At 45.7% G+C, this 25,639-nt stretch overlaps 1 protein-coding gene across 3 annotated transcripts; it reads right to left on the bottom strand.

The window, feature by feature from the left end:
• Positions 1–10,913: 10,913 nt before the first annotated feature.
• S1PR1 (sphingosine-1-phosphate receptor 1) lies at positions 10,914–17,767 on the bottom strand. Of its 3 annotated transcripts, none has more exons than XM_085601910.1 (2): positions 17,584–17,767; positions 10,914–15,847 (listed from the first exon to the last, which is right to left on the bottom strand). In XM_085601910.1, the coding sequence occupies exon 2, from the start codon at positions 15,720–15,722 to the stop codon at positions 14,583–14,585; it is 1,140 nt and encodes a 379-aa protein (XP_085458036.1). In that variant the 5' UTR covers positions 15,723–15,847; positions 17,584–17,767; the 3' UTR covers positions 10,914–14,582. The 3 variants fall into 3 exon arrangements, with proteins under 3 accessions (XP_085458036.1, XP_085458037.1, XP_085458038.1); XM_085601911.1 differs by lacking the exon at positions 17,584–17,767 and adding an exon at positions 17,037–17,555; XM_085601912.1 differs by lacking the exon at positions 17,584–17,767 and adding an exon at positions 17,265–17,555.
• Between the last annotated feature and the right edge of the window lie 7,872 nt (positions 17,768–25,639).

Raw genomic sequence — 25,639 nt, 5'->3', positions numbered from 1 at the left:
TTGGATTCATTCCAATGAGCTGCCACTGTAGATTTCAGATTTTTTTGCCATCTGTTACTTTTATGTTCGGTAATGCGGACTTTTATTTTCCTTTCTGTAAGTCCAACATATGTTTTGCCACAGGGGCACTTAATTACATAAATGACGTTCTTAGTGTCACACGTGCTAGTATGTCGCAATGCAATTTTAGTGCCTTTCGTTGGATGAAAAAATTCATTACCCACGATCACATTGTTACAATGCGTGCAGTTCTCGCATCTTTGCATACCCTTACATTTCTGATGATTATCTACTTTTTTCTTTTTTGACAGAAAATCCTTAATGTTTTTGCCACGCTTAAAAGCAAATGTAATTTTCTCATCATATAGATTGTGTAAATCGGGTTCATTTTGTATCAGACTCCAATGTTTCATCATTGTGTTTTTGATTTTCTTTGCCTTCTTTGTTCTTATCTGCTAACAGCATGTCATATGTAGAGGTCATATGTTCCCAAAAAATCCCTTTTATGGTACGTTGTATGTCACCTTCAATTAAAAGGACTATGTCATATAGTCTGTCAGGGGGAACCACTCTAGTATCAGCAGTTTCTACAGTAATGAATGTGTCAGTTGCTGTCGCCTTCAGATATGGACGCAGTGCTTGCCGCACTATTATAACCTCCGCTGCGCTGTCTAGCAGCGTTAGTGCCCATGTCAGGTTCTGAAGCTGCGTTCTCACTATCTGTGGCATACCTCGCTGTTAGTGAAGCAACTTTCTTCTTCTGAAATGGGGGTCGTTGTCGTGCAAATTCGTCCTGCTTGCCTTTACCATCAGCTGGACAGGGCTGTTCACATCCTTGGGCGGCACCCCGACCATTGCCACGGTCTCCTCCACCAGACTGTGAGCCCGATGTTTCCTGTGAAGAACGAGGAGAACGTTGTTCAGGAACCTGAAATCTATCAGGAGACCTAATTCTAGTGCGATCGCTCAAGTCATATGTGCGTTCAGTAGTCGCTTGAACCGGTGACACGGGACGAGACTCCTTTTTCTGTTGCTGCTTCCCCTGTTTTTTAGTTTTCCAATTTTCTTTAGGAAAACTGAACAGTCGTCCTTAGAAGACGTCACCGTCTTAGTTGGCGGTTGCGTTGTTGTTTGAACAAAAGGCTTAACCCCTAAACTATTGCGGCCAATGTTCTTATAAGCCTCCGCAATAATCTTTGGTAACTGCCGGGGTTTATCGACGTCGGTGACAAGGTGCTGCGCATTCGAACCTTGAAAGTTAACCGCATCTCCCTTGATGTTAGCAAGGATTAGTGTGGCCACTACGTCAAACACGCTGACAAGCCTCATTCCTAACTCAACCGCCGCCTCTGGACCGTGTTGATCCTGAACACGCTTGATCACGGAGGGCAGTACAGCCATAGACGGCATGCCAAAGCACTTCGGAAACACTTTACCCCAGTTGTCACAATCAGCCACCTCTGGGACTAAGTCTTTCTGCAAACTAAAGGTGAGGATCCTGTGTTTTTCCACAGGAGTAGAATTCGGAAATATCGCTTCCAGCTGGTCAAATTTCTCAGCAAGCCAATAAGGCATATTGTCCTTATTCTGGAGGCGCTTGCCCATTACCGAATTAACCATGACCGGACTAAAAGTAATCCTGGCCGGGCCAGCTGGCTGCGCCACAACCCCAGGTGCCCCTACCTGGACATTGCGAGAGACTTATTGCACTAAAGCCCTATGTACCGTAAACAAGGCAGTATGGAGCTGACGTAAGTCATCTACTGGGGCTTGCAAATAACGTGGATGTGGTGTAAACCCGGCCAAGACTGGCCAAGTGGCCCCTGGAATGGACAAGGGACCCAAACGAACCGGTGTAACCGTGTGGGGGAGGGTGCCATTGAACCAAATACGATGCTGCCAAGCAGAAATGGGAATTTCCTGCGTCCTATACGGCGTGTAATTAGCCGGGACTGCCGTAGGAGTGTATGTGTGAAATGTATTATCATCCACATTCACCTCCGGCAAAGTAACCCAAGAGTAAAATAGCTCATAGTGATGTGATGCATCGGCACTCACTACAAAGATAATAGACATCCCATCATCAGGCACCCCGAACTGCATCAAATTGCGCCGGAGAGGTGCGCGACTATGCGCTGCAATAGCGACTTCAGCCATAAGGACACAGAGAAGAAAAACAATCTATATAAACAGTAGCACAAAAAAAGGTATAAGTTAAAATGAAACCTTTTTAATTATCAAGCTTGAGAGAACCTATATATTAATTATTTAGGTAGGTTTAAACCGTCACTCCCGTCAACCGAAAACAAGAGTGAAGGTATTGTGGACTAATATAAGCACTACTAAGGCGTCTCAATCATAAGACCAAAACGTTGGGTGCGCCATGTTGTGGGGATTCTGCTCATGCACAGAACTATGCACAGGAAACCAGGACCTCAGTGAATTGTGGTGTACCAAAAAACTCACCTCAGTACCCAGAACCCCTTATCCGACTAGCATCAGTGTCTCATTCGTTCTCCGTATCATTTCGAAGCTACCAATGATTAGACAACCCAGAACAAGCGACTTAGAATACTCTCAGGAAAGGTGAGAATCAGAAACACCTTTTTGTTATTATTCTCATATCAGTCCACAATAAGAATAATCACAGACACAGTAAAGTTTAAAATGTTTATTTTTAACAACGTGCTCTAAGGTGCAGTACTTTGGCTAATATAAGCAGGCAAATGATTAAAAGCAAAACCATCAGCATTGTTACAATACCATAGAAAATGAAGGTAGAAATCATATTACAAATGATAGTGGAAAACAAGTCCTATAATACTTTGTGAACCACCCTCCCTTCACTAGTAAACTAGTTTTATAAAACTAATAGAAGGTCTCTAGGCTTGAATGGGGAACCCCACACCTCAAAGATCAGCTTAGGTGAATCACATCACAGGATCAGCTCTGCTCTCTGTGTCTGGAAAGGTTTTTCTCCAAGTGTCTGAATCATGCATGCAAATGCAATATTAAAGGCACCCGAGTTTCAGATATTTGCAGCTGCGTGCGTGTTGTGTCTAGAGCGTGGGCCGATCAACCTGAATTCAACAGCATACATTGTTATTTGACCTTGATGGCTTCTGCACACAGTGTTCAGACTAAGGTCGCGGTGCACGTCTAGGGATGTGAACAACAGACCGTTCTCATGTGAAGAAAAAGCAAGCAAGCAGTTTTACTTGTAATAACAGCTACCTGCAGTGTCGTGTGCAAAAGCAGCAAAGTGGCGTTTTACATCTAAAGCGCTTATGCTAACATAGCAATGTGTCTATATAGAACCCCGTCTCCACTACAGCATGTGATGTACACATGCTTAGTGGTTAGCTCCTTGGCCTTCCATTTGTGTGCACCTCACATTAGCTTTCCTATTTGTTGTCCTCCATTGCTGCTGACATCTGGTCTGTGTATGTGACTGTGTGTCAGTGTGGGGTATGTCTGTGTGACTTGACAGGCTGTGTGTCCAGTTGAGTGATTGTTCAGATTCTGTATGAGTGTTCATTTTGTGTTTGGACTCAGTTTTCTTACCATGAGTGTTGTGTAGGTGTGGTGTGAGGGTTGCCCTGGCCCTGTGTTTCTGTGCTGTGTGTTCCTCTGCATCCCCACCTGCTGAGACTGTCTCCCTAGTTGTTTTGTGTGTGGGTTCACCTGGCTGGTTATTGTGCATGGGGGAGCACAGGAGAGGCACATGGCATGTCCCTTCATTTTTTGGGGGCCCTAATGTGTGGAGGGTGGAGGTGTGGCCCTATGATCTTTGTGCACTGCCCATGCCTGGCACTGGCCCTGCCTTCTGCATTGTGCGCATGTTTTCTGCGTCTTCACCGCTGCGGTGACGTCACTGGGACATTGCATCAATATCACGATTGGTGGGTGAACTGGTTGCGGAGGGGTGATTTGGTGACAGGTAGGACATGGATGGGGAAACTTGTGGATGTGTTCCTGTCCCCACCAGGGTGTCTGGTGTGGACAGGAACCCTATATCTGCCCATGAATTGTGTGTTGTTGTTGTGTGCGGAACTGTGTTATTGCATACCTGTGGCGGCTTCCGCGATGGTGCATAATTTACTGGTAGTGTATCAGGTACAGCACCGGGAAGACATGTAGAGCTGGATCCATTGTGGTCGGGACCGGGTGGAAGGGACCGGGAATCTGGTTTCGGACTCTGCAGTCTTGCTTCCGCCGTCTCTGGTTGGGTGGTTTCTCTGCTGCGGTGCGACTGGCTGTTTGGGACATCCTGATTTGTACAGTGAACGGGACGTCATTCCGCACGGCGGTGGGTCTCCATTGGCTCCCACTGCCGCGATGGCGGGTGGATTTTGATGGCAGTTTACGTCGCACCGCGGCGGACAGGATATGGGCTATGTTTGGCCATACTAATATGGCGGGCATCAGGACCGCTGCTGGCGTGCAGAAAATGGCATTTTCCGCCACCGCCAGCACCGCGGTGGTGCCTCCGCCCGCCATACTAATGGGCCCCATAATGTGCTGTAACATTTTATTTTGTTCGATCTTGGTTAAATATTTATTTTAAATTATTTTACAATTATATTTTACATTGTAAAATTCCAAATATGTTTTTTAAAGTAAACGTTATTAATTTTCCCTTTATTTTTCCATAGGAAGATCTCCGTCTGATAGCAGAGCTCTCCACCTACATGTAAGATGCTATTAGAAGTAAATTTGCCTTTGTGAACAGGCTGCAATGTGCTTAGTGGGAAAATACTAATACTAATGGTGAAACAGGATTCCCATGCACCCCAATGCAAGCAAGAAAAACTGTCCCACGTTTGGTATTAAAGACAGAAATAATTGGGGCAGAAGGACCCTTACAACCCTGAGACCTTGTACCACTACACCTGATCCACTAATGATAGCTAAACCCGTAATGTACCGAAGTGGGTATTAAAGTATGCATTATCAATATAGGGCATATTTGAGAGCCTTCTGGCTTCTGTTGACAAGGATTCTGTTGATGTGGTATTGTCTTGAGCAGTACTTGAAATGGAAAAACAAAAGTGCAGGTACACTGTAGCAGAGTACATGCTTGTTTCTGAGAAGTGATGGTACTCTCCAATTAAAAGCATAAAGACTTTCTTGTGGAGTGCCGGTACTCCACCTCTTATCTACAATGTTAATATAATTGGAACAGAAAATAGAGATAGCCCTCTTTGATCCGTGTACGGAGTTGTGAGTCTGGATTTAGAGTGTCACTGAAATATCTCATTGCGTTGCATGGTAATGTATACTTATGAGCAGAACCACTTCTCCAGCTCGAGGTGATTGAGGCCATGATAAAGCTCACGCGGCCCCACAGATGTCGTGGTGTGATTTCCTTAAGACGTCAGAGGAAGGCCTGGAAGGAAAAGAGATGAAAGCCAGTCGTTGTGGGAAAGAGCCATGTGCCGGAGAAACCAAGTGCCCCGAAGCAGGAAGCTGGGCTGATACAGATACCGCCCTCCAGGTTCCAGACTTCTTTCTAGTCATATCATTCTCCTGCTAAGTGTGCTTATAGCAGTTGCTTCTTTTTGATCTGTCCCCTGCTCTTTTTCTATCCTTTATTCGCAAATGGCACATGCCACACCTAATAAGCATTGGCAAAGCCAAAAGGTCTGGTCTTAGTAAACATGCATTTGTTTTTATTTATTTGTTCAAACATATACTGAGTGCAAAACAATGGCAAAAAAATAAAAGTAAATGAGTGACCCAGCAGCCCTAGCACTTTAGACATGGCTCTAATGTGCACTTCTTTACAGGAAGCTGTGCTCATGTCATTGTGTCCATCACAGTCCAAGAAGACCAATGGAAGAAGTTGGGTCGCCCATGAGGGGTGCCATGGAGGGTGGAAGCAAAATATGAATAACACTTGACTAAATCGATTGGTTAAAAGGGGCTGACCGAAAGTGCAAAACAGCAATGCCGAGATGTGTGCATTTTTAATAATTTTTTTTCTGCAAAACATGAGGTTTATGAGACAACTAGTGCTGTCTTCACGTCAGACCGAAAACAAGCATTGGCAAGGCCAATAGGTCTCCCCTACTCCAAAGCTATTGGCTGTGCCAATGTCTTTTAGCCATGTGTACAAAAGCGGGGCTGTGCAGCAAAGCTACAAGTACTGTTAAAAGAAAAGCGCTGAACGCATCATAGCACTTTCATTCTAACTTTACTTTTAGCCATGCTGCATAGCTGTGCTGCTGTACAACAAGTCTAAAAGACATTGGCAAAGCCAATAGCTTTCGCATGGGCAAGACCTATTGGCTTTGCCGATGATTGTATTTCATCTCGGACTGAGAGCTCATGTCCGAACTCCACCTGTTGCATGTTACATGTCTCTCTTTTACGTGTATAAGGATAATTCAGCTGCAACATTACTGAGCACCAAAGGCTAGCTGCCTCGGGCAACACATTTAAAAAGAGCGCTTTTCACTGCAAGTGACTATATACTTCGTTTTGCTTGCTTATTTTTAAAGCGGTAATGGCTTCTTCTGATAATAGGAAAATCACCCCATTTTACATCTTTTCTTTCTGAAACGGACACATTGTCATTGGTGCATCGCTGATGGGATGCAACAGTTTTCGACTGTGAAAGGGTTTTCCCTCGCCTTGACTCCAGATGCACTAACTGTCTGGGTGTGCCAGGTCACGTTGCTGGGTGTCCTAGCAGGGCCGGCTCTAGGGCGGTGCGATCGGTGCCACCGCACCGGGCACTGACTTGGGGTGGGGGCACCATCTTCATCGTTTTCAAAGCACCGGATGCCGAGTACTTTGTCCCCGCAATAAAAATGACAACTCAGTGATTAATGTTCTTCCTGGAGAGAGTCCGGAGCTTTGTCTACTGAAAGTTTTGACTGATCATAGGGCAGAGGGTTAACATGCCTGCTGCAAAGAGCGTATCCCATTAACATCACAAGGTGCATTTAATTTAAATAAGTCAATGGGTTACAGATTTTGTCTGAGATCCTTTTCTTACTTGCAGTTTATAAGTTAAACTCTTAATATAGAGCAGTGAGCTATTAACTGCCATCACAAGCTGCATGCAAACTACAAGGAAAAGATTAAAGCAATATATTTTTTGCACAGAGTTTCGTTGTCCTAATATTGCAAAAGGGGTTCATTTGTGTAGAAATCAATTATTTTTATTAAAGAAAACCCCTAACAATGGTGTTACAATTTAAATTCTGAATTTGTGCTTTTCCAGTCCAAGGACTCTTAAACTATACTGCCTACCAGTATGGATGAGTGACTCCTACCCCTTGTAGGCCTCTGTCTTATGTAACATTTCCTATATACTGATTTTCTCAGTGATGATTGATTGTCTCTGTGCAATGCATGCGTGATGTAAAGTTTTTTGACATCTTAAACTGGCATAAGTGGGGCTATAAAACAAAATGATTCTAAGAGACAGTGATTATGGAGGCTTGAGGGGCACTGTCAAATGGTGGTAGTGAGAGAATCTGTGGTAAAGGTGGTCATTGGGGGGGGCGCCAACAAACATTGTCACACAGGGCGCCACCAGTACTAAAGCCGGCCCTGTGTCCCAGATCACTTGGAAGGATGTGCCAGGGTACATAGCTGGTTCTGTGTGCCAAGTGGTGCGGGTGGGGCATGGACCACATGGTAGGCTGGGAGCAGTAGCGGCCAGCAACATAAAAATATGGTAGGGCGAAATGCCCCAAAACTCACCATATATTTGTTGAATCCAACCAATCCAGGAGCTGCAGTGCAGCTTCAGAATTGGTTGGAGCAGGCTCACCCAGTGCTCATTTTAAGGCTTGGGGCCTGTGGCTGCAATCCCTCGGCTGTTTTTTCAGTCCAAGGATATCAGGCTTTGAAGTGCACATGACAGATTGGGTGGCTGTAGACAGCCGGCCAATCTTTCATGTGCACTGTCAGGAGGCTGACGTAAGTGCAATTGCACTAATCAGCGCTGCCCCCTGCCCTTGCACTGAAGCAGCGCAAGCCCGCCACACATTATAAAATGGCAGTGGCGGCTCCTCGAGGGTGTGCTGCAGGGCGGTGGGGTGCGGCGGGGGAGCGGAGGGGCAGGGTGGGGACTAGTAAACTCTGGCTTATGGCCAATGGAGTTAAGTAAATAAATAAATAAATAAATAAAATTACATTACGCTCACTGCAATGCCAAATGGCGATGCAGCGCGCGCAAGGTAATTCATTTTGTTTATGTATTTATTTACTTCACTCAGTTCGGCCGTAAGCCGGAGTTTACTAGTGCCCACCCTGCCCCTCCCCTACTCTGCCCCGCTGCCCCGCAGCACTCCCTCGAGGAGCCGCCACTGTAAAACGGTATTTATTACCATTTTATGAATGTGTGTGCCTGCTGCGCTGGCAGCAGGCGGGGCGATGCTCCTCCGCTGGCTAGGAGTGAACTGCAACAGGCCAGTAATAAAAGCGCTATGACGTGGCCAGTGCTGGCCATGTCATAACAGTTTTTTTCTTATGGCGGGCAGGGGGGTACAGACAACGGAAGAGTGGGAACTATGAAGCAACACAAACAAGGGTGGGATGGGAGGAGAAGAAGAAGCAACACAGCTAGGTAGAGGGAGGGAAAGAAGCAACTGGGGTGAGAGAGCACGAAGCAACTTGGACAGGAAGAATAAAGAAAATAGTACCTGAGTCACAGTGAGCAGTGGATGGACAGAGGAAGAACACACTAATTAAAGAATATTACCAGTACTTAGTCCATGCTCCAAATGAATGAATAGGGAATGACATCAGCAAGTGTTGGCCAATTAGGAGCCAGAAAATAAAAGTGACAATGAAGGCCCTTGCAGTAAACAATATGTTTCACAGAGACAGCGCATGCGCTGTAGGCAGGTGAGACCTAATGAGTGTGTCCCAGCCCAAAGAAAAGGCACTCACCTCAAAATGCCCCACCCCCACCAACACTTTTCATTACCAGAGCACTCCATATGTCCAGTTGTGGCATTTCATTCAATAGCCTAACACATTCTAAGAGCTAGCCTTGATCCACTTCTATGCACTTGTGGCACAAACCCTGAACGAAATATCAGTGGTCAGCAAGGCCAAACTGCCTCAAGCCACCCATCACTGTCATCCAGGCCGGTGTCCAGCCATCAACACTCTGAATACTGGGACTTGCAGTTTTCCTTTGCAGTTATAAACAAGGGACTGAACTTCATAGGATCTGCGCAGGACTGGCGGGAAGCCCTCCTGCTGATTCGTGGACTTTGGCAATCCTCCACTAATGCCATCGTGTTTTTTGACAAACCCAGGTTTGTCGCGTGCGTCACGTGCGCACTTCATGTCCGCACAGTAATCAAGAGCTACGGAAGTGAGCGGCGATGAAATCACCACTTCCTCTTGCGCCGATGGAAGGAGAGGCATTCCTGCCTTTTAATTCCTTTGTCTTCGGGGCATTTTTGGTATTTCCTTCAGGAAAGCGTAGGTTATGACCTCGGGCCTTCCTCGACGAACAGGCTTCACTTTCCCACAGTCCTACGTACAAAGGAATGGAACGCTGCACACTGTAAAAGGTAATGCTGGCGGCTTAGCAGGCTGCGGGCCTCAGAGACCTGAAAAACGAATCTGCTAGCTAGGCAGCAGGGAAGGCAAGATGGCGGACATAAAAGTGCAGTATTATGGCAGCTTTACAGCAACGTGTGCTAAAGCAGCAAATCTGGTGACCTTGTACACAATGCCATCATATCTGTAACTCTCATACTTGGGGTTTTAAACCAAAATAAAACTTTAAAAAACACCAGCGAAATTCCAGTTCCCAATTGATTGCAAATTGTTTTTGCATGATGCAATTATGGAAGCTGCGTTTCTGACACAGGACGAAATACATTTTTAGAGAGTAAAAACAACAAGAGAATTTCAACAGGTTTAAAGAAAACTGAACTCAAACTCCTTAGTCCTTCAAGGGACAGCTGGAACCCCGAGTAAAAAAGGATATCGGCTTTGGTGATTTCCGAAAGATTGGTAGCAATAATAAAAATGAATGTTGGAAAGGTGGGATCCCTTTACATTTAAACAGATTGCAATGAAAAAATGTTACATGTTGGATACAAGTGGAACATCTCATACTTTCCCAGGATGTCTCTCACCTCTTTTATTAGAACTAGTAGCTCACACCTGGTTCGCACTTTAGTTAACTCAACCTGAGTAAAAAAAAAGGCTTGTGAAAATATTTTCCACAAAAGTCATTTTTGTTTCAATTATTAAAGTCACATGGTTGAAGGTCAAAGTCTCACAACAGATAGGAGTCGCAACGCTGTGGCATTTTCTTCAAAGCTGGCCGCACATGTACCTAATAGGAACCATTGGGTACTGTTCAACTTGAATTTCCACCAGAGTGTATTTAAAACAATCTGGTCAATATTGTATGTTTCTGTGATGAGCTCTGCTTAAAAAAAAAGATGTGCGGTGTGATTTTATAAAGCTTACAATTAGCAGGCATGTGCTTGGCTTTTGAGCAACAGTAGGGGTGATTCAAGCCACAAATTTTAGATGTTGGAATGGGATATATGACACTTTAAGAGATTTAAGGACAGTACAGTAGATAACCTCCTCTGCTCCAGATCTAACGTTTGCAGTGTATGCTTACAAATGATGTAAGGCCCTCACATCCCACAGACATGTGGTGTTTCATCAAAGACTTACCTTGTGAAATAGGAAGTTAGACTGCCTAATCGGTGCCTTGTGCACCGCATAACAGTGTAAGCGTGTTTTCCTGTTTACTGAAGTGGACTGACAGACCACAAGTTGTGTGTACACATTTGATGCACCCGCATACCAATTTATATATTCTCAAGCACCAAACCCATACTCTCAAAGAACTACATACCCACATTTTTATCCCAGCGGAGAGTCAAGATCACCCAAAATCCACAACTGATTAGTTCAATTAAAAATACAAAAATCAGTTTATTAAGGTTTAAAAGTCAATAATACTGTGTGCAAATTGAAGAGTACAAGTAAGGAACATTTAAATACTATTTTATAAACTAGAAAAAACAAACCTCATTTTAATTGCACTCAAAATACGGCTACAAAGGCAGTAATGCTTCTAGAAAAATGCATTCCTCTTCTTCATCAACAAACTGCGATTAAAAGATCCACCCTGAACACCAACGTCTCTGCCGCCTGCTCTCCTTATGCAGGGTGGGCATAGAGCTTGTCACAGGTGCATGCCCAGGGCCGTTCCACAGGTTTAAATAGGCAGTATTAAATAGAGTATTAACACTGACTCTGCAGCAAATACATTCAGAGAATAAAAACAGTACTTATGACAGAAAAGTATAAAATGCATTGACGTCGCTGAAATGCTGAACGACCGCCTGAAACACAGATTATGGTATAAGTGCTGAAAACTGTCTTGCAAAGTGTTAAGGCAAGTGCATTTAATAGGTCATCACAACTGCTAATTTATTGCTTTCCCTTCTCTAAAGAACTTCAGTTTTTCATTTGTGTTTCCACATCCCACCTAGTGGAGACTTAAAATGCCTGTTTAGTAAACCAGTGATAATAACAGCTTGAAATAACATTGCTTAATCATCTCTTCCCCCTTGCAGCCCTGCTCTTAGCAGCAAACAATGTCAAACCTCAGGGCACTGTCATTCATGCAAGGCAGCTGTCCACAGTGGCCTTGAGACACTGTTTGGTAGAAAACACTGCAGACCTCACAAACTGCTCAAAACTCAGGGCCTGGTTCACAGTACTTTCTTGCAGGAGTAGGTGTAATTTGCTCCTAAAAATTCAGGATTATGTCAGGAGTAAGTCAAGAGTAAGTCACACCTGCTCACAGACAAATCATTTTGAATCAGTTTGGACTCAGCGTACAAAGTTTAACAACTTCAAATGTTCTATGAGGGCAGTGAAACAACCCTCCCCTCTCACAATATCCGCGACATACATTCCCCAGATTTCATGTAAGGTTTCCTTAGTAGTGTATGAGATGCAGTTCTCAATATTTCGGGGCTATTTCTCAAAGATTTTCAGGGCTCACTTTTGACTTAAACCAGGAAAAATGAAGAATTGATGCATCTGTAAAGTATGCAGTATTCATATAAGTACAATGGATATATGGGTAAGTGTATTTGACATGCATATGCCTTCATTAAGAACTCTTCGTTTTGACAATGGCATATCAAAGCGGGTGTTCAGAGAGGAGTGTCAGTGAAAGGACATAGGAAATGCAATGCAGCTGCAATTACCACCCACAAAGGCGTAATTTACACCCACATGGAGTTGGTATCTGTGCAGCTGAAAGCGAGGGAAAGTGAACGTGTCAGTCCATTTTTCCAGGTTGTGTGAAAGAAGAGAGGCATTTCAGGAAAACAAACTGGGCATTGTGAAAATTCCACATTTTTCTGAAAACTAAGCTTGCAACATTGATGCACTGCGTGCACTACGTACATGTGCAATTAGGAAATCAACATACATACCCCTTGTGCAAGATTAGGGTGAAATGTAAATCGGGTGTGAAAGTTTGAACAAAACCTTTCACAAAGGCAGGCACTTAGTTCCAGTAATTTCATCAGAGATGGCATTTAAGATTGTCCAGCTCACTGCAGTTGCATTTGGGGGCGCTGTGGTGGACCATCCACATTCTTTCAATTGGACATCCCGTCCCATAGCGAACACCTCGAAATAAGAAATAATGTAAGCACAGCTGTAGCTGTACAGAGCTGGGACATACTGGCTGATTATGTGTTCACTGCAGCTCAGGCTTCCCATGGCCCTGGGGGGCAGCTGGTGAGCAACATGCCCTGGCAATTCCTGCTACCGATAGTCTCGCCCTTCGGGGGGGCTTTTCTGGTGGCTAAAACTTGCACTGCACAACTGCTGAGTAGCCACCTTTTAACCACCGCTGTTCACGGCTCTGAGCGCATCTGGAATATCTTCATACCCCTGTGCAGGGCTGCTTTCTTTCTCTTTTTAGAACTTTGCACATTTGAACATCACAACATTTGTAACATTTTAAAATAAATGATTGCACAAAGTTGTGGGATAAACGTCACCTGAACTGTGCACACTCCTAAAGGAAAAGAAGCTTATTTAAAAAAAAAAAAAGGATTTGCAGGAAAATGTACGTGAATACTCAAAAAGTAGGAAACTACACATTTGTTGATAAGTTATATAATGCATACTTTACAGCTACATCAGAACGTTTGTAAATCCCCCCTCAGTTGTCAAAGTGGAGTAAGTGCTGTTGGACAAGTGGAGAGTGGACTTGCATGAGAGGAAGAGACATACAGAGATGCACAGAGACATAGAGCCTCATTCAGAGTTTGGTGGACAGGTTACTCTGTCACAACTTGCCTGATATCCTATCCACCTTATTGCAAGTACCGTATGATGTAATGCACTTGTAATAAGGTAGACAGGATATCCGTCACATTCGTGACAGAGAACCCCATCCACCAACCTTCTAATCAGGCTCATTTTATGCCTTGTCGCAAGTCATGCATTCTACCTCCAACCACTCCTGGCTTTTTAGCCTGTGGCCCTTTACTTGGTGGGGCTTGTAAACTCATATTTAGAATGGGAAGAAGGAAACTATATGTCACAGGTTGCAAAAGTGGAGTCAGCCAAAAAGACAATACTGTTTCTTGGTGTTATACATGACATGGGGCCATGCACCAGTTATGAGTGTTAGAAGGAGCCAAGGATTTTGGATGCAGCGTCCAAAATGTTCATAATTGGACACAAACACCCGAAAATACCAGCAATGCAGAACATACATTTAAGCTGAAGTGCACCCCATATTGGAGTTCATGGAAAAGACTATTCCTATGCATATATGATAAGGGTGTTTCACTTTTCACGTCCTATGCAGTGGAGTCCAAGCCACTTTGTTGTGTTTGACATAGTGCACCATTTGGACAAGTGCCCTCCAATGTTTTCGATTTGGGGCCAACTCAGTCGCTGAAGGGAATTCCCACCAATCACAATACACAGTCCATTGAATGAGCAATTACATGGATGACTTTCACAGCTTCGTTGTTATCAACACTGGTGGTGGTTAAACACTGAGCAGTTTATCTGAACAATCCATAGCGAACAGTGATTGCCAAAGTTTCTAATGATGCCAACACTGTCCACAACCCAGTTCCAAGCAGATGGTATATGACCCATTGTGTGACACCACTAAATAATCTTTAGCATATGTGTGTTACTCCAGCAGAGTCTTAGAACTCTGTACCTATAAGCTTGGGTCAGTACAAAACTGGTGCTGGTTTCTACTGCAAAACTCCAGTCTTCCAAAACAAACTAATACTGTCCGCCACTGTCCTCCATTTCACATCCCTTGGCCACGAAGATGCATGGCATACCACTAAAGGCCATGCAGAGTCTTACTTCTTCCTTGGTGCAAGACTGAAAGGTTTCTCAGAGAAAATTGTTCCCCTCCAGGACACACTGTTCTTCTCTGTGAACTCTATCCCTTCCATACTTGCTTATCCATCCTTAACTTGAATGCTACATGTCCTGATACAGGCTATCATAGCATTCCTTGATTAAGCTGGTAGTTTTTCATAGAGCTTGCCCTAAAAAACTCTTCAGAGGTTTCAAGAGGATGAGGTCATATTGCCAGAAGACATGATAGTCTCATGGTGTCCCCCCTCCTCCTTCTGTGGATGGGAATTGTCTGATTTAGTCCGGCTGAACTCAACCCCTTTGATGATGGGCCTCTTGAATTTTGGCCCAGAGGTCAGGGCCGAGCAGTCGCAGGAGACCATCTTAATGAAGGCCCTCCTCATCTCCTTGTTAGTCAGTGTGTAGATGATAGGGTTGGTGGCAGAGTTCAGCACCGCCACAGCCAAGAAGTATTCTGCTTTGAACAGGACGCTGCAGGTCTTCACCTTGCAGCCCACATCCAACAGGAGCAAGATGAAAAGGGGCGACCAGCAAACGATGAAAGCGCTCAGGACGATTATCACAGTTTTTAACAGGGCAAGGGACTTTTCTGAGCTGCTGCTGGACTTGACAGAATTTTTCCTAAACGTAAGCCTGCGGCTCCTAGTCCTCACCATGTGGTAGATTCTGGCGTACAGAATGACGATGGACATGAGCAGCACGCTGAAGACGGTGGTGCAGGCCAGGAGGTAATGCTTGTGGTAGAGCGGGAGGACAGTGGAGCAATGGTGTAGGGCGTTGATGCAGTTCCAGCCCATGATGGGAAGCCCCCCAAGAATCAAGGCGACTATCCAACAGGCGCTTATCAGAAGGAAGGATCGGCAGCTGTTGCTTCCATTGTGGAGCTTCATTTTCAGCATGGTGATGTACCTCTCGATGGCGATGGCAAGGAGGCTAAAGACTGAAGCCGAAAGGGCTACGAACATGCTGCCTTCTCTTACCATCCACTGGGCCGGCGTCAGATTGTACGTGTTGTGCCCAGACAGCAAGATGTTGGCGGTGTAGACCGCGCCAGCCAGGAGGTCCGAGAGCGCCAGGTTCCCCATGAAGTAGTACATGGGCCGGTGGAACTTCTTGGTCCTCCAGATGGTGAGTAGGACTAGCACGTTCTCCAAGATGATGAAGGCGCAGACCAGGATGAAGAGCACAGATGTGGCCTTCACCCCACCTTCTTGGCTGTTCTGCTTCAGTTTGCCCGTATAGTTGTAATGCGTGGTGATGATGTCATAGTTGGTGTAGTCGCTGAGGCGGTTGGGGACCACTCTGACGGGTGGCACGTTCGTGGGCGCCATCGGAGCGGCGGTTCTCCACTCAGGCCACAAGGGGGCTCCCTCGAGCCACTGGTTCCACGGTACCGTTGCCTGGACGAGCTGCGCTGCTGGAGGACTGCTTCCAAAGAGCTGTCCCTCTTCCCGCCCTAAAAAGACAAGAAATTATTATGAGGAGACTCAAGAAAAGAGAGATTGAAAATGAATTCAGTACAAAGCTGCTATATAGGTCACGTTTCGGAAATTAGCGATATATAAATAACATGACTCAGCTTCAATCAGAAAATACAGCTCCACGGAAACACAAATCGAATTCACAGTACAATCTGAAATCACTGAATTATAGTAAAATCAAAAAATTCACAGGAGTTGGTTTTGCAGTAGCATCACGAAATTGCGGCGCCTGTTTTACCACCTGCCGCCCCAAAACGAACAGCGTACAGTATTGCGCGAAATAACAATTCTGTCTCAACCCACACCGAGAACTGACAACGCAACAGCCGTACGGGAATGTTGCTGCTGCTGCAGAATCCGAGTTTCACAAAAGTTCTGCAAGAGACAGTCACTTCGTTACAAGAAGCCCACAAAGGAGGCGCGCCCTGTCCGGTGCGGTGTGAAACACACACGCATACCACATTGAACGAGAAAGCTGGTGTCCCCTGCAGGCGCCCAGGCACGCCAGGTTTACCTTACCGGACGGGGAAATGTACCGTCCAGCAACGAAACCACCGGGCCTGCCCAGCCAGCAGCACACAAATATCAGGTGTGGGCCGGCGATGCATAATTATGAGGCTTAAGACGGTTTACAACCCCCGACATAGTCTAATAAATGCACGTGCATCATGTCGTTTAGAAAGGGCGAACTAAACACGAAGTTGTTCGACATCTACTCCCAAAGAGGAAAAGAAATCAACATTTGGTCAAAAAAGAGGCTGCGACTCACAGTGCAGAAAGACCCCAGAGTTGGACTGGCCTGTCAGGCATACTGGCAGTGCCAGAAGAGCTGCTCTGTCAGGTCACCGTGTTTGCCGTTTGCTGGCTGTCTCTTGGCATGTTATACGCTCCTGCGCCGATATCTACTGCTAATATCCCTGGTTTTGCCACAGCCATTGCCTGCTGCAAGCACAGATGCATCCAGCCCATCACAGCTTGCAAGACTCCTATACCGCGTCTTTACACGTTAAAAACCGTCCTGATTTCCAGAACGTGGGTCACTTCGTTTAGTTATCTGATGCGCTAATGGGGGCTACAATTACTTTAGTGCGCGGGACTAGTTTCTGCCCCTGTACGACCTCAGTATGACATCTCCTCCATGCCAAGCCCTCTCGGCTGTCTCACCTCTCAGTGCCAGGGATGCTCTGGGATGCTGCGCAGATAAAGTTACAAAGGCGGCTTCACCTCCCGGTGCCGATCTCTGCAGGAGATGCTCTCAGAAGCTGCCGGTTGGGGTGGGAGGGCTTCTCATCTCTTTCTTTTTCCCTGCGTCTCTCAGGTGCCTCAGCTGAAAGAGTTGGACCTATCAGGAGATGCTCACAGTAGCTGCCGGTAGGGATGACGGAAGGCTACCTGGTACCTCACTTCGCCCCGTCGGTGTGCACCGGGGATGATGCGCTCACAACTGCCGATAGAGATGCACAGACTGGTCCCGGGTGAATCGCCCCTCTGCACCGGTCCTTTCTGAAGAATGCTCTCAGAAGCTGCCGGTGGAGATACACTGCTGCTCTCTGTTCTGCCCCTGCTCTTCAGCCAGCCCAGAGCTCCCTGCAGCAGGGCGGGCTCTACTTTACGAACACGTTTCCTCCAGGGGGGCTCCACCCCCAGTTCCTATCTGCCCTCTCTCTATCCTCGCAACGTCCTCTGCGTTGTAGCTGAAAAGAGAACTTACCGCTGCTCAAGTGACGCGTAATCGGAGACCTTTATGCGCTTGTGTGTGGTGGCGCTGGGCTCGTTCTTCTGCTCCCTGTAGGGGTCGGGCACTCCACGGGCAGCGATGCCAGCTCGGCTCCCCCTGCACTGCCCTACTGCGTGCACGCACAGAGTGACTGCTGAAAGTTTGCTAGAGTACTGAAACGGAAAGGATGCCAGAGGAGTGTCTATGTGTCGAGAAATCTCGGCTCCCCTCTATGTCCCCTCTAGCCCCTCCCTCCTCTCTCTCATTCAGCGCTCAGCAGCAGTGATTCATGTTGGAAACCAAGACAAAGGGGCTGGGGCCCGGGGACGTTTTGTGATTTTGCCCCTAACGACCCATGGGAGCCGCGGGAAGTTTTAACCCTCGCTTGGATGCCGAAGAGCGTTTACACATTATTCCCACACGGCTCCTAGCTCCACTCCGCAGAGCCACCCCCTAAATCTGGGGGTCACTGTCAAGTTTACAGGAGACGAGGATTGGAAATTAGATTGAGGCCAGGGTGCTTCTGTCCTGTGCACACGTTGTGTTAGTCCGGCACGATGCTTAACAGACATGTGGTGCGGCGCAGCCCGGCACCTACCTTTCAGGGCCACTTTAACCCGAGGCTATGAGTGTATGTGAGATGGAATTTTCAGGTGCCCCTCGCCACATTCTGTTGGTTTTCTCTATCATCTAGAGGAACCATAAAAATGAGGGGACTTATTTATAAGCCCCTCGCGCTGCTGGTGCGGTCACTTTATGTGATGCATATTTACCAGGCAGCACTAAGCCACTTTTTTTTGGCTTAATGCTTAATATAATTCACGCTAACAGAGTTTTCTGCGTTAAAGGGGGGGTGCAATGGGTGTTGCTGGGGCGTTCCCAGCAACATCCATGGCATTTTGACACGGCCCCAGATTTACGAGAAATCGTAACTCTGAGACAGCATCAACAACGTTGTGCACCAGTGCTGGGGAAAAGAACAGGACTGTCTGAAAGATAAGGGTCATTCTTGCCCTTTTCTTTTGCACAGCAGGAAGGCCTGCGGCGCTACCCTATGGCGAAAACTCATAAGTGGTACACATGTAACCACACGCGGAGAGAATTAGGCTGTGACTGATAGATGTACTCGTCTTGAGATCTTTACAGATTTACATCCGCTTTACCTGGACCTTCGTACTACTCGGGATTAAACTGCTTCCCACACTTCTTTCATTGATCGCTTCCGGTCCGTTCGAGTGTTTTGACCTACTGGGTCGGAATTACAACCAGGTTTGAGGTCTGACATATTTGCCGTAGTAAGAGAAGCCCTGAAGAAGTCGGGGTTTTTTGTGCCCCATGACGAAACACGTGTTGGCTGGTTGGAACATCTGAACTCGTCATAAACAGAAAGACTGATTATACATCTTTACCTTGTGGTCCCTCATTTTCTTCAGATGTTTAGTTGTATGGATCTGTCTTGAAACAAATGCTATTACTCGTATCACACAGATTTTAACGTGTGCACAGTTTGTGTTCTGTTCATACAGTGGGCCGTGGCCCACCACCTGAGGGTTTAGGGGTTTTCTCCCTCTCCTGTGGCACCGTTTCAGATATATTTTGTTAACACTATACGTATAGACGTAAATAAAGAGAGCGCCCAGTAACAACCTGACAGAACAAATAACACCCCCCTTTTGTAAATTATCAAAACTTATAAAGGAGGTCCGAGATGTCAAATTGCATCTTATCAGGCAGTGGGGTCTCTAGAAGTGAATTTTAGGGGGTCACATACTAGGCCTGGGGGAAACAAATACAAGCGTTGATCGCAGGGAGAGAGAGAATGTGTGTGTATGTATGTATATATATTCACTGAAAGAAAACAAAGGTTAAAGTGATGTTACAGTTAGGTGTGATAATAAGATCTGATTTTTTTTAAACCTTAGAAATTCACGTAAAAAAATAAAGGCTAAATATACGTTATAGTTGGGTGAATATATCGGTACCACCATAACGTTTTGAACTAAAAAAAACACAGAAATTCACCAGCTCTAGTTAGCAGGGCTAACTATAACTTTCACCCCGACACGCACTGCTTATGATCTCACATATTACATAACTCAGGACATGTTCTGTGACATCATTAATGACATCGCTGATAACATCTCAAATGGTTTGCTTATAACCTTGAACACTGACAAATCTTCACAAGACTTTCCCCCAAAAATCTCATCTACCTCAGCTCCTTCCTCAAAAGTTTTTGGGTGAGCTGTGAAGCAGGGGCAGAGAAAAAGAGGGGGTCCCAAAGCACATTCTTCCCATTCCTTTTTCCATAGAAAAATTAGGCATGGCAACAGCCAAAACATCTGCCCACAGTTATACCACATTTGGCAGAAAGCAAGGTCTTGGTCTAGAAAACATGCTTTTTGTCATTTGTTGTATATCCATTCAGTAGTTTTGGAGAAATTAAGGCTAAAAACCTTTGTATATTTTATGCTGCGGAGGATCTTTCAGAGCTGATAGATATCAAGGTGAGATCTGATTGGTTGCCACCATATAAAAAAAGTTGTGGCGTCAGTCATCTTAGGACTCAGAGACTCAGTCCCCTGTACTAGATTGAAGAGAAAAACAAGCATTGAAAATGCAATAGGTCTCCTCTTTGATTAAGTTAAAGCCATTTGCTTTGCTAATGGTATTGTATAGCAAAGCAAACGGCTTTAACTTAATAAAAGGCAAGACCTATTGCATTTTCAATGCTTGTTAAAATGGTATCCCTACCACGTTTGTTATGTCGGCGGCGGTCCTTTCCATACAACATCCCCCCTTCATGGTGCAACACAACTGAATGCGATCCTAAATAGGTTTTGATGGCAAGGAGGGGCGATCCGGGTTGCACTCCACGCATGCACACAATCAACCTATTGCAGCGGCAGATATATATGCATATTGCTCTGCCTCTCATCTCCTGGTAGTTAACTAGTGGTGGTTTGGGTCTCAGTCTGATCCAGCGTACACAGTGGAGCGGCTGGCAATGACGGACACTGCCTTGCAGAAACTTCTTTAGCTGTCATGAAATGATGAAATTTAGCGTCATATGTAATGTATTTGCCGGGCTCTGCCCACTCTGTACCTTTAAAAATGAATAAAACTTGTAGTGAAAACACATTTTTTAGTTTGTCTACAGGTAATTTTAGCTGTTCACACATTGGATCCCACCACAAAGCACTTATCAAAATCACCTATACTTGGCTAACAATTTAAAAAGATCTGCGACAAGAGCTGGGAGCCACCCAGAGAAAATTGAACATCTTGGCTGGAAGAGTAGCAGACCCTATTACAAATCTTGCAATTTCCATTGGTGAGGGTCTAGAGTCCTGATCACTAAAATGTCAAACTGTAGCATAATGGGGTCTTTTAGTTAAGAACAAACACGCATAAGTATTCTCCATAGGGCTCATTATATTCTAGAGTATTTGGTGTGTAATGAGCTTATAATAATTCCCTCTCAATCTCAATTAGTGGTGGTGACAATATAATCATTGAAATTTTATCCAATTTATCAGGATAAGGATTCTAAGACAGCACAATCTCCGAGAACTCGCTTTTCTTACGGGAAAAGTAAATTAGTTGCCAATGAACAGAATATTACAGTTGTTTACATCTTGTTGCAGCAACAACAAGAAAAAACCCAAACTTCTGAGCAGCATTGCCATTTAGGCATGCGTTCAAAATGAACTCATAAGAGCTTAAACAAAAAAATGAATTGCCAAACTAATGTAGCATGAGCAAAGTGCCTCTGTGGAGTACTTTACAATTGCAAAACCACAAAGAAAATCACAAAATATTGACCTTTAGGATAACGGATATATTTCACCCTCTTTCACTCAATAGTTCCCACTACCTTATTTGTGAACTCTGGGAAAAGAATAGGTAAATTAAATTATGTTGGCTAAAATAAATGAATTAAATGTCAACTGTTCATTGTACTTGGACATAACTCATAGAAGGAACAGTTCTAGCGTGTCAGGGTCCGAATAAGAGAAACCCAAAGCAGGAGAGAAGTTCTTCATATTAGTCAAGGGTGGGCATGTGGACCAAAAAGATGACTTGAGGATGCCAAGACGGTCTAAAACAATTTGCGCGACTTATTTCCAAATATGCTGATGGCTTGGCTCATGTTACGGCTTTAGTGCCTAGCTAGCCAGAACCTTGGTTAGGCTCTGCTCACGTCTCCCTATATACTCGTCTGCTCGCTCAGCTCCTAAGGTTTAGTACTGCGACACATACAAAAATAGTTAAATGTCCGTTATTTTTAGTAGAGGTGGGTGAGCCACTGGAAGCTCGAGCCAGGCTCAAGTCTGAAGCATGGCACAGGCTCAGCTCGGAGTCCTGTTGGAGCCTCGAGCCTATATCAAGCTGCACTTTCATGTGGCTTCTGCCAGCCATGCTCGCTCTACCCTCATCCAGAAAGAGGTAAACAAAGCATTAACATATGAGGTACAAATGAGGGAAAAACAGACAACTTTTTGGTGCCTGATTGGTCCAAAGTAAAACCAGAAAACCTGCATTGATCGCTGCTTTCTGCTTAACTAAATTGTGTGATCTTGGGCAAATATTTTTTTTGACTGATCCTTCTTATTCTTCACTCTCACAAATGAAAGCGCCTACATATACATGCGTGTACAACACAAGCCGTACGAAAACGTAATGTGTTTGAACTAATAGAGAATAATGTCGCTCTATCTGTAAAAACGCTTCAGTCGCATTTATACACCTGTCAACACACAAAGACACTCGCGGAGACACGCACAAACACGCCGTCTGGATGAAACACCGTGCACGAATCGTCCCAGTGTCAAAAGAATAACTTCAAGTGAAACTGAAGACGAAGAACACAGCTACAACCAGCCTTTTCAGTCACCCACGCGTACAACTGAATCGCATTGAAGACATCTCAGGGGAAGTAAAGGGCCAGCAAACACCAATTTGTCGGTCTGGTTCAGAATCCAATTTGTAAACTAGTGTGCCTGATAAACAACCTACCATGCCAATCACTTAAGAGCATTTCGTTTTTTTTAAACACTATAATTATGATTTCCATGTATAACATACAATACAAACTTTACATAATGCACCGAGGCACTCCGGTTTATTTTCGCCAGACAAGAGACGTGGGTCAGAGGAAGACACGGGTAATTTGGGCAGGATCACACAACGCCGAGCAACACCAACCAACTTGCGAACCCGGATCTCTGGTTCCGAACAGTGCAGTTTAATTACCAAATTAATGTGCTCATAACCACACGAAACCAGACACACTGTATTTTTGGAAGACGCGAAAAGTGAGGGTCGTTGCGTAAATGAATTACTCAGGTCAAAGCTTCCTCATGCACCCTACTCACTGCCGGCCGACACGTTGCGTGGCCCTCAGCGACCAGAGACAAACCTTCCACTGAGTGACTGACAATAAACCTGCAAAGCACGTACACATATCCACTGGGTCCGTCCACACCAATAGTACAAAAAATCACAAAGTACATACTAGTTCACATAATACAGAAGCAAGTGGCCACCAAAACTGGGATCCGGACAGCGAACCTGTGGTGTGAGGCCGCGCTGTCAGGAGCAGCAGGAGGCAAGGTCGCGCAGATGAGGAGACTGACTGGCAGCAGCGGATTCAGAAACAGAGCATCAATGAAGTGAGACTTACCGGGGGCCCAGAGAGGAGTGTGCGACATCTCTCAGCTCTGCTAGGGTTCTGAGCAGGCAGCTTTAACACTCCGAGGCAGGGGTCACAAGGGGCATGTGCGGGAGATAGAAAATCGACCCGGCCAGTGCATGCTCACACCACCATGGGTTAGACACGCTGAGAGGGGGGCCCGTTCCAGCGAGCGTGCAGCACGCACCACACCATGTCACTGTTGCGCACAAGAGCAAATAGCGAGCGCTGATGGGCAGCACTGTATGTTATAGATCAGGCTAAAGAGTACCGAGATGACGCCGCAGAATAACAACCAGCAGTTGATGGCTTGGCTCGTGTTACGACTTTAAGTGCCTAGCTTGCCAGAACCTTAGCTAGACTCGGCTCGCGTCTCCCTATATATTCGTCTGCTCGCACATCACTATCAGAAATAGCAACGTAGGGTACACATCAGCCAAAAAGCTGCTATTATCCATCCCTGCCAAGAACACCCTACCCTCTGTCTTTCCTTACCCCTACGAGCGCTCTGTCCTCCAACAACTTCCTTTTACGGGCGATCACTGCCTTCAAAATGTCCATCATGGTGCTGCCAGCGAACAGCCAGACGTCTCACGACCCCTCTAAGCTCCCTTAACAACAAGACTGTAAACACCACGCGCCACCGCAGGGTTGTGCGCTGTGTACATGAAAGGACTGTGGTTTAGAACCCCTAGGGTGTTTGTTGCTTCTGTGCATTCGGGATGTTTCGGCCGTGAACACAGCAAGACGTCCTGCGAGCTCGGATTTGTGCCCTCACAGCAGCGGCGATCCTTTGAGTAAAATGCTTTCAACTCTTGCCAATTTATGAGTTTTGTCTCAGAAGAGAAAGGCTTCATAAACAACAATGTTTAGATCAGATTGTCTCATAACTACAGATGCACCGTGTTGTAATATAAATAGCTACATGGCTGGCCAAATGTTTGCAAAGGAAAACAAGAAGGCAGACTGAAAAGCGCTCGCCAGGCAGCCACGGTTTATTTTTGCATCGCGCTTTCAAAAGTGAGAGTGAGATGCAAAAATAAACACGCGGCGGAGCTTGTCTTTATGGGGCCATGTGTTTGAAACACATGGCCCCATAAAGATAAGAAAGCTTTTGCGACAGGAGGAAGGCAGACAAGCCCGTCCAAGTGGTCCGTCTGAAAAATGGAAAAGTCTACGTCACAAAGTGCTCTTTCCCAATGGCTGGCCACTGTTTAGCATAAACGGTGATGCCAGCCAATGGGAAAGAGGGGCGGGGCTTGAAGCCCTTTACAGAATTCCCTCAGAATCATTAAATCTCGCCGAGCGAGCTGCGCATGTGCGCAGCCACGCTACCCGAGACCTAAAAAGATAAAGAGGGCAGAGTAGAGATAACCTGCCCCTACCTATTTTTAGGTCGAGCCTAGCGCAGCGTGCATGCTCTGCTCTAGGAAATCAGCCTCTTGGAATCACTTCAGCTTTTCTACAAGCCCATGCGTGTGGTGCTCACAAGCTATTGGCCTTTGAATCTGGCTTCAGCATACAATTGGCCAAAGGCATGTGGATGTCCTAGCTTTTTGGGAAATGTTTACTCCCAGAGCGTTTTGCTCTCGGGAGCCAGCAGCGGCGCACAGGGGCCATCTGTTTTTAATTAGCAGTGGCACACAGTGTGCCATCTGTTTTGGGTCAGATTTCATAGGTAGTTTTTCATTTAGCTTTCACGCGGCCACGCTTGTTCGTTTACCTTTTGCGTGGCCGCGCTTGTTAAAACCTCCTCTCCTATTGTCCTTCTTTTTTCAATGGACGAACTGCTTGTATACCGGAATGCTGAGATAACCAACTCACGGCCTCTGAAAATGCCTGCCTTTTCTCTTCTCTGGCGTGTAAAATGTGCCTTATTTTTGTCGCCTCGCACACTGGCACTTAATTACAGTATCCGAGTATCGTTCGGTTGAATGTCGAGGTTTGTCTATGACTGCAGGGCAGCATGAACTTCAATCGCTGTAGGGGCTGCTCCGCTTTTCATCCTTACCAGGTCGGTAAACCAAGTGCTATTAACTCGCAGCAGTTCAAGACTGTGTCAGAAGCACGAGACGATGCAGTACATGACCGTCGTGGAGTTATTATTATTAAGCTCGTGCTTGCAGCATAGTGATGCGAGGGAAGGCTTTAATAGCATGAGACCTCAGCCTGTCCACTGATGCATTGTTTTTTCCAGTTTAACCCCTGGCTCTCCTGCTCCCGCCAGTGCCTACAAAAAGAGCTCCAAGACCAGCTTTGGGTCGAGTCCGCGCTATATAAAACTGCAAGAAAAGCTTTGTGTGTGTTCGAGGACACGTTGTACTTCATCGATGTCACTGAAATCGGACGGTGACG

Source organism: Triturus cristatus, chromosome 4_2, assembly GCF_964204655.1.
Source record: "Triturus cristatus chromosome 4_2, aTriCri1.1, whole genome shotgun sequence".
In the NCBI taxonomy this organism is placed as follows: Eukaryota; Metazoa; Chordata; class Amphibia; order Caudata; family Salamandridae; genus Triturus; species Triturus cristatus.
This window is presented reverse-complemented; position numbering and strand designations above follow the sequence as displayed.

Excerpts from the sequence above, each read along its gene's own strand:
- S1PR1 (XM_085601910.1), bottom strand. The coding sequence starts at position 15,722 with ATGGCGCCCACGAACGTGCCACCCGTCAGAGTGGTCCCCAACCGCCTC.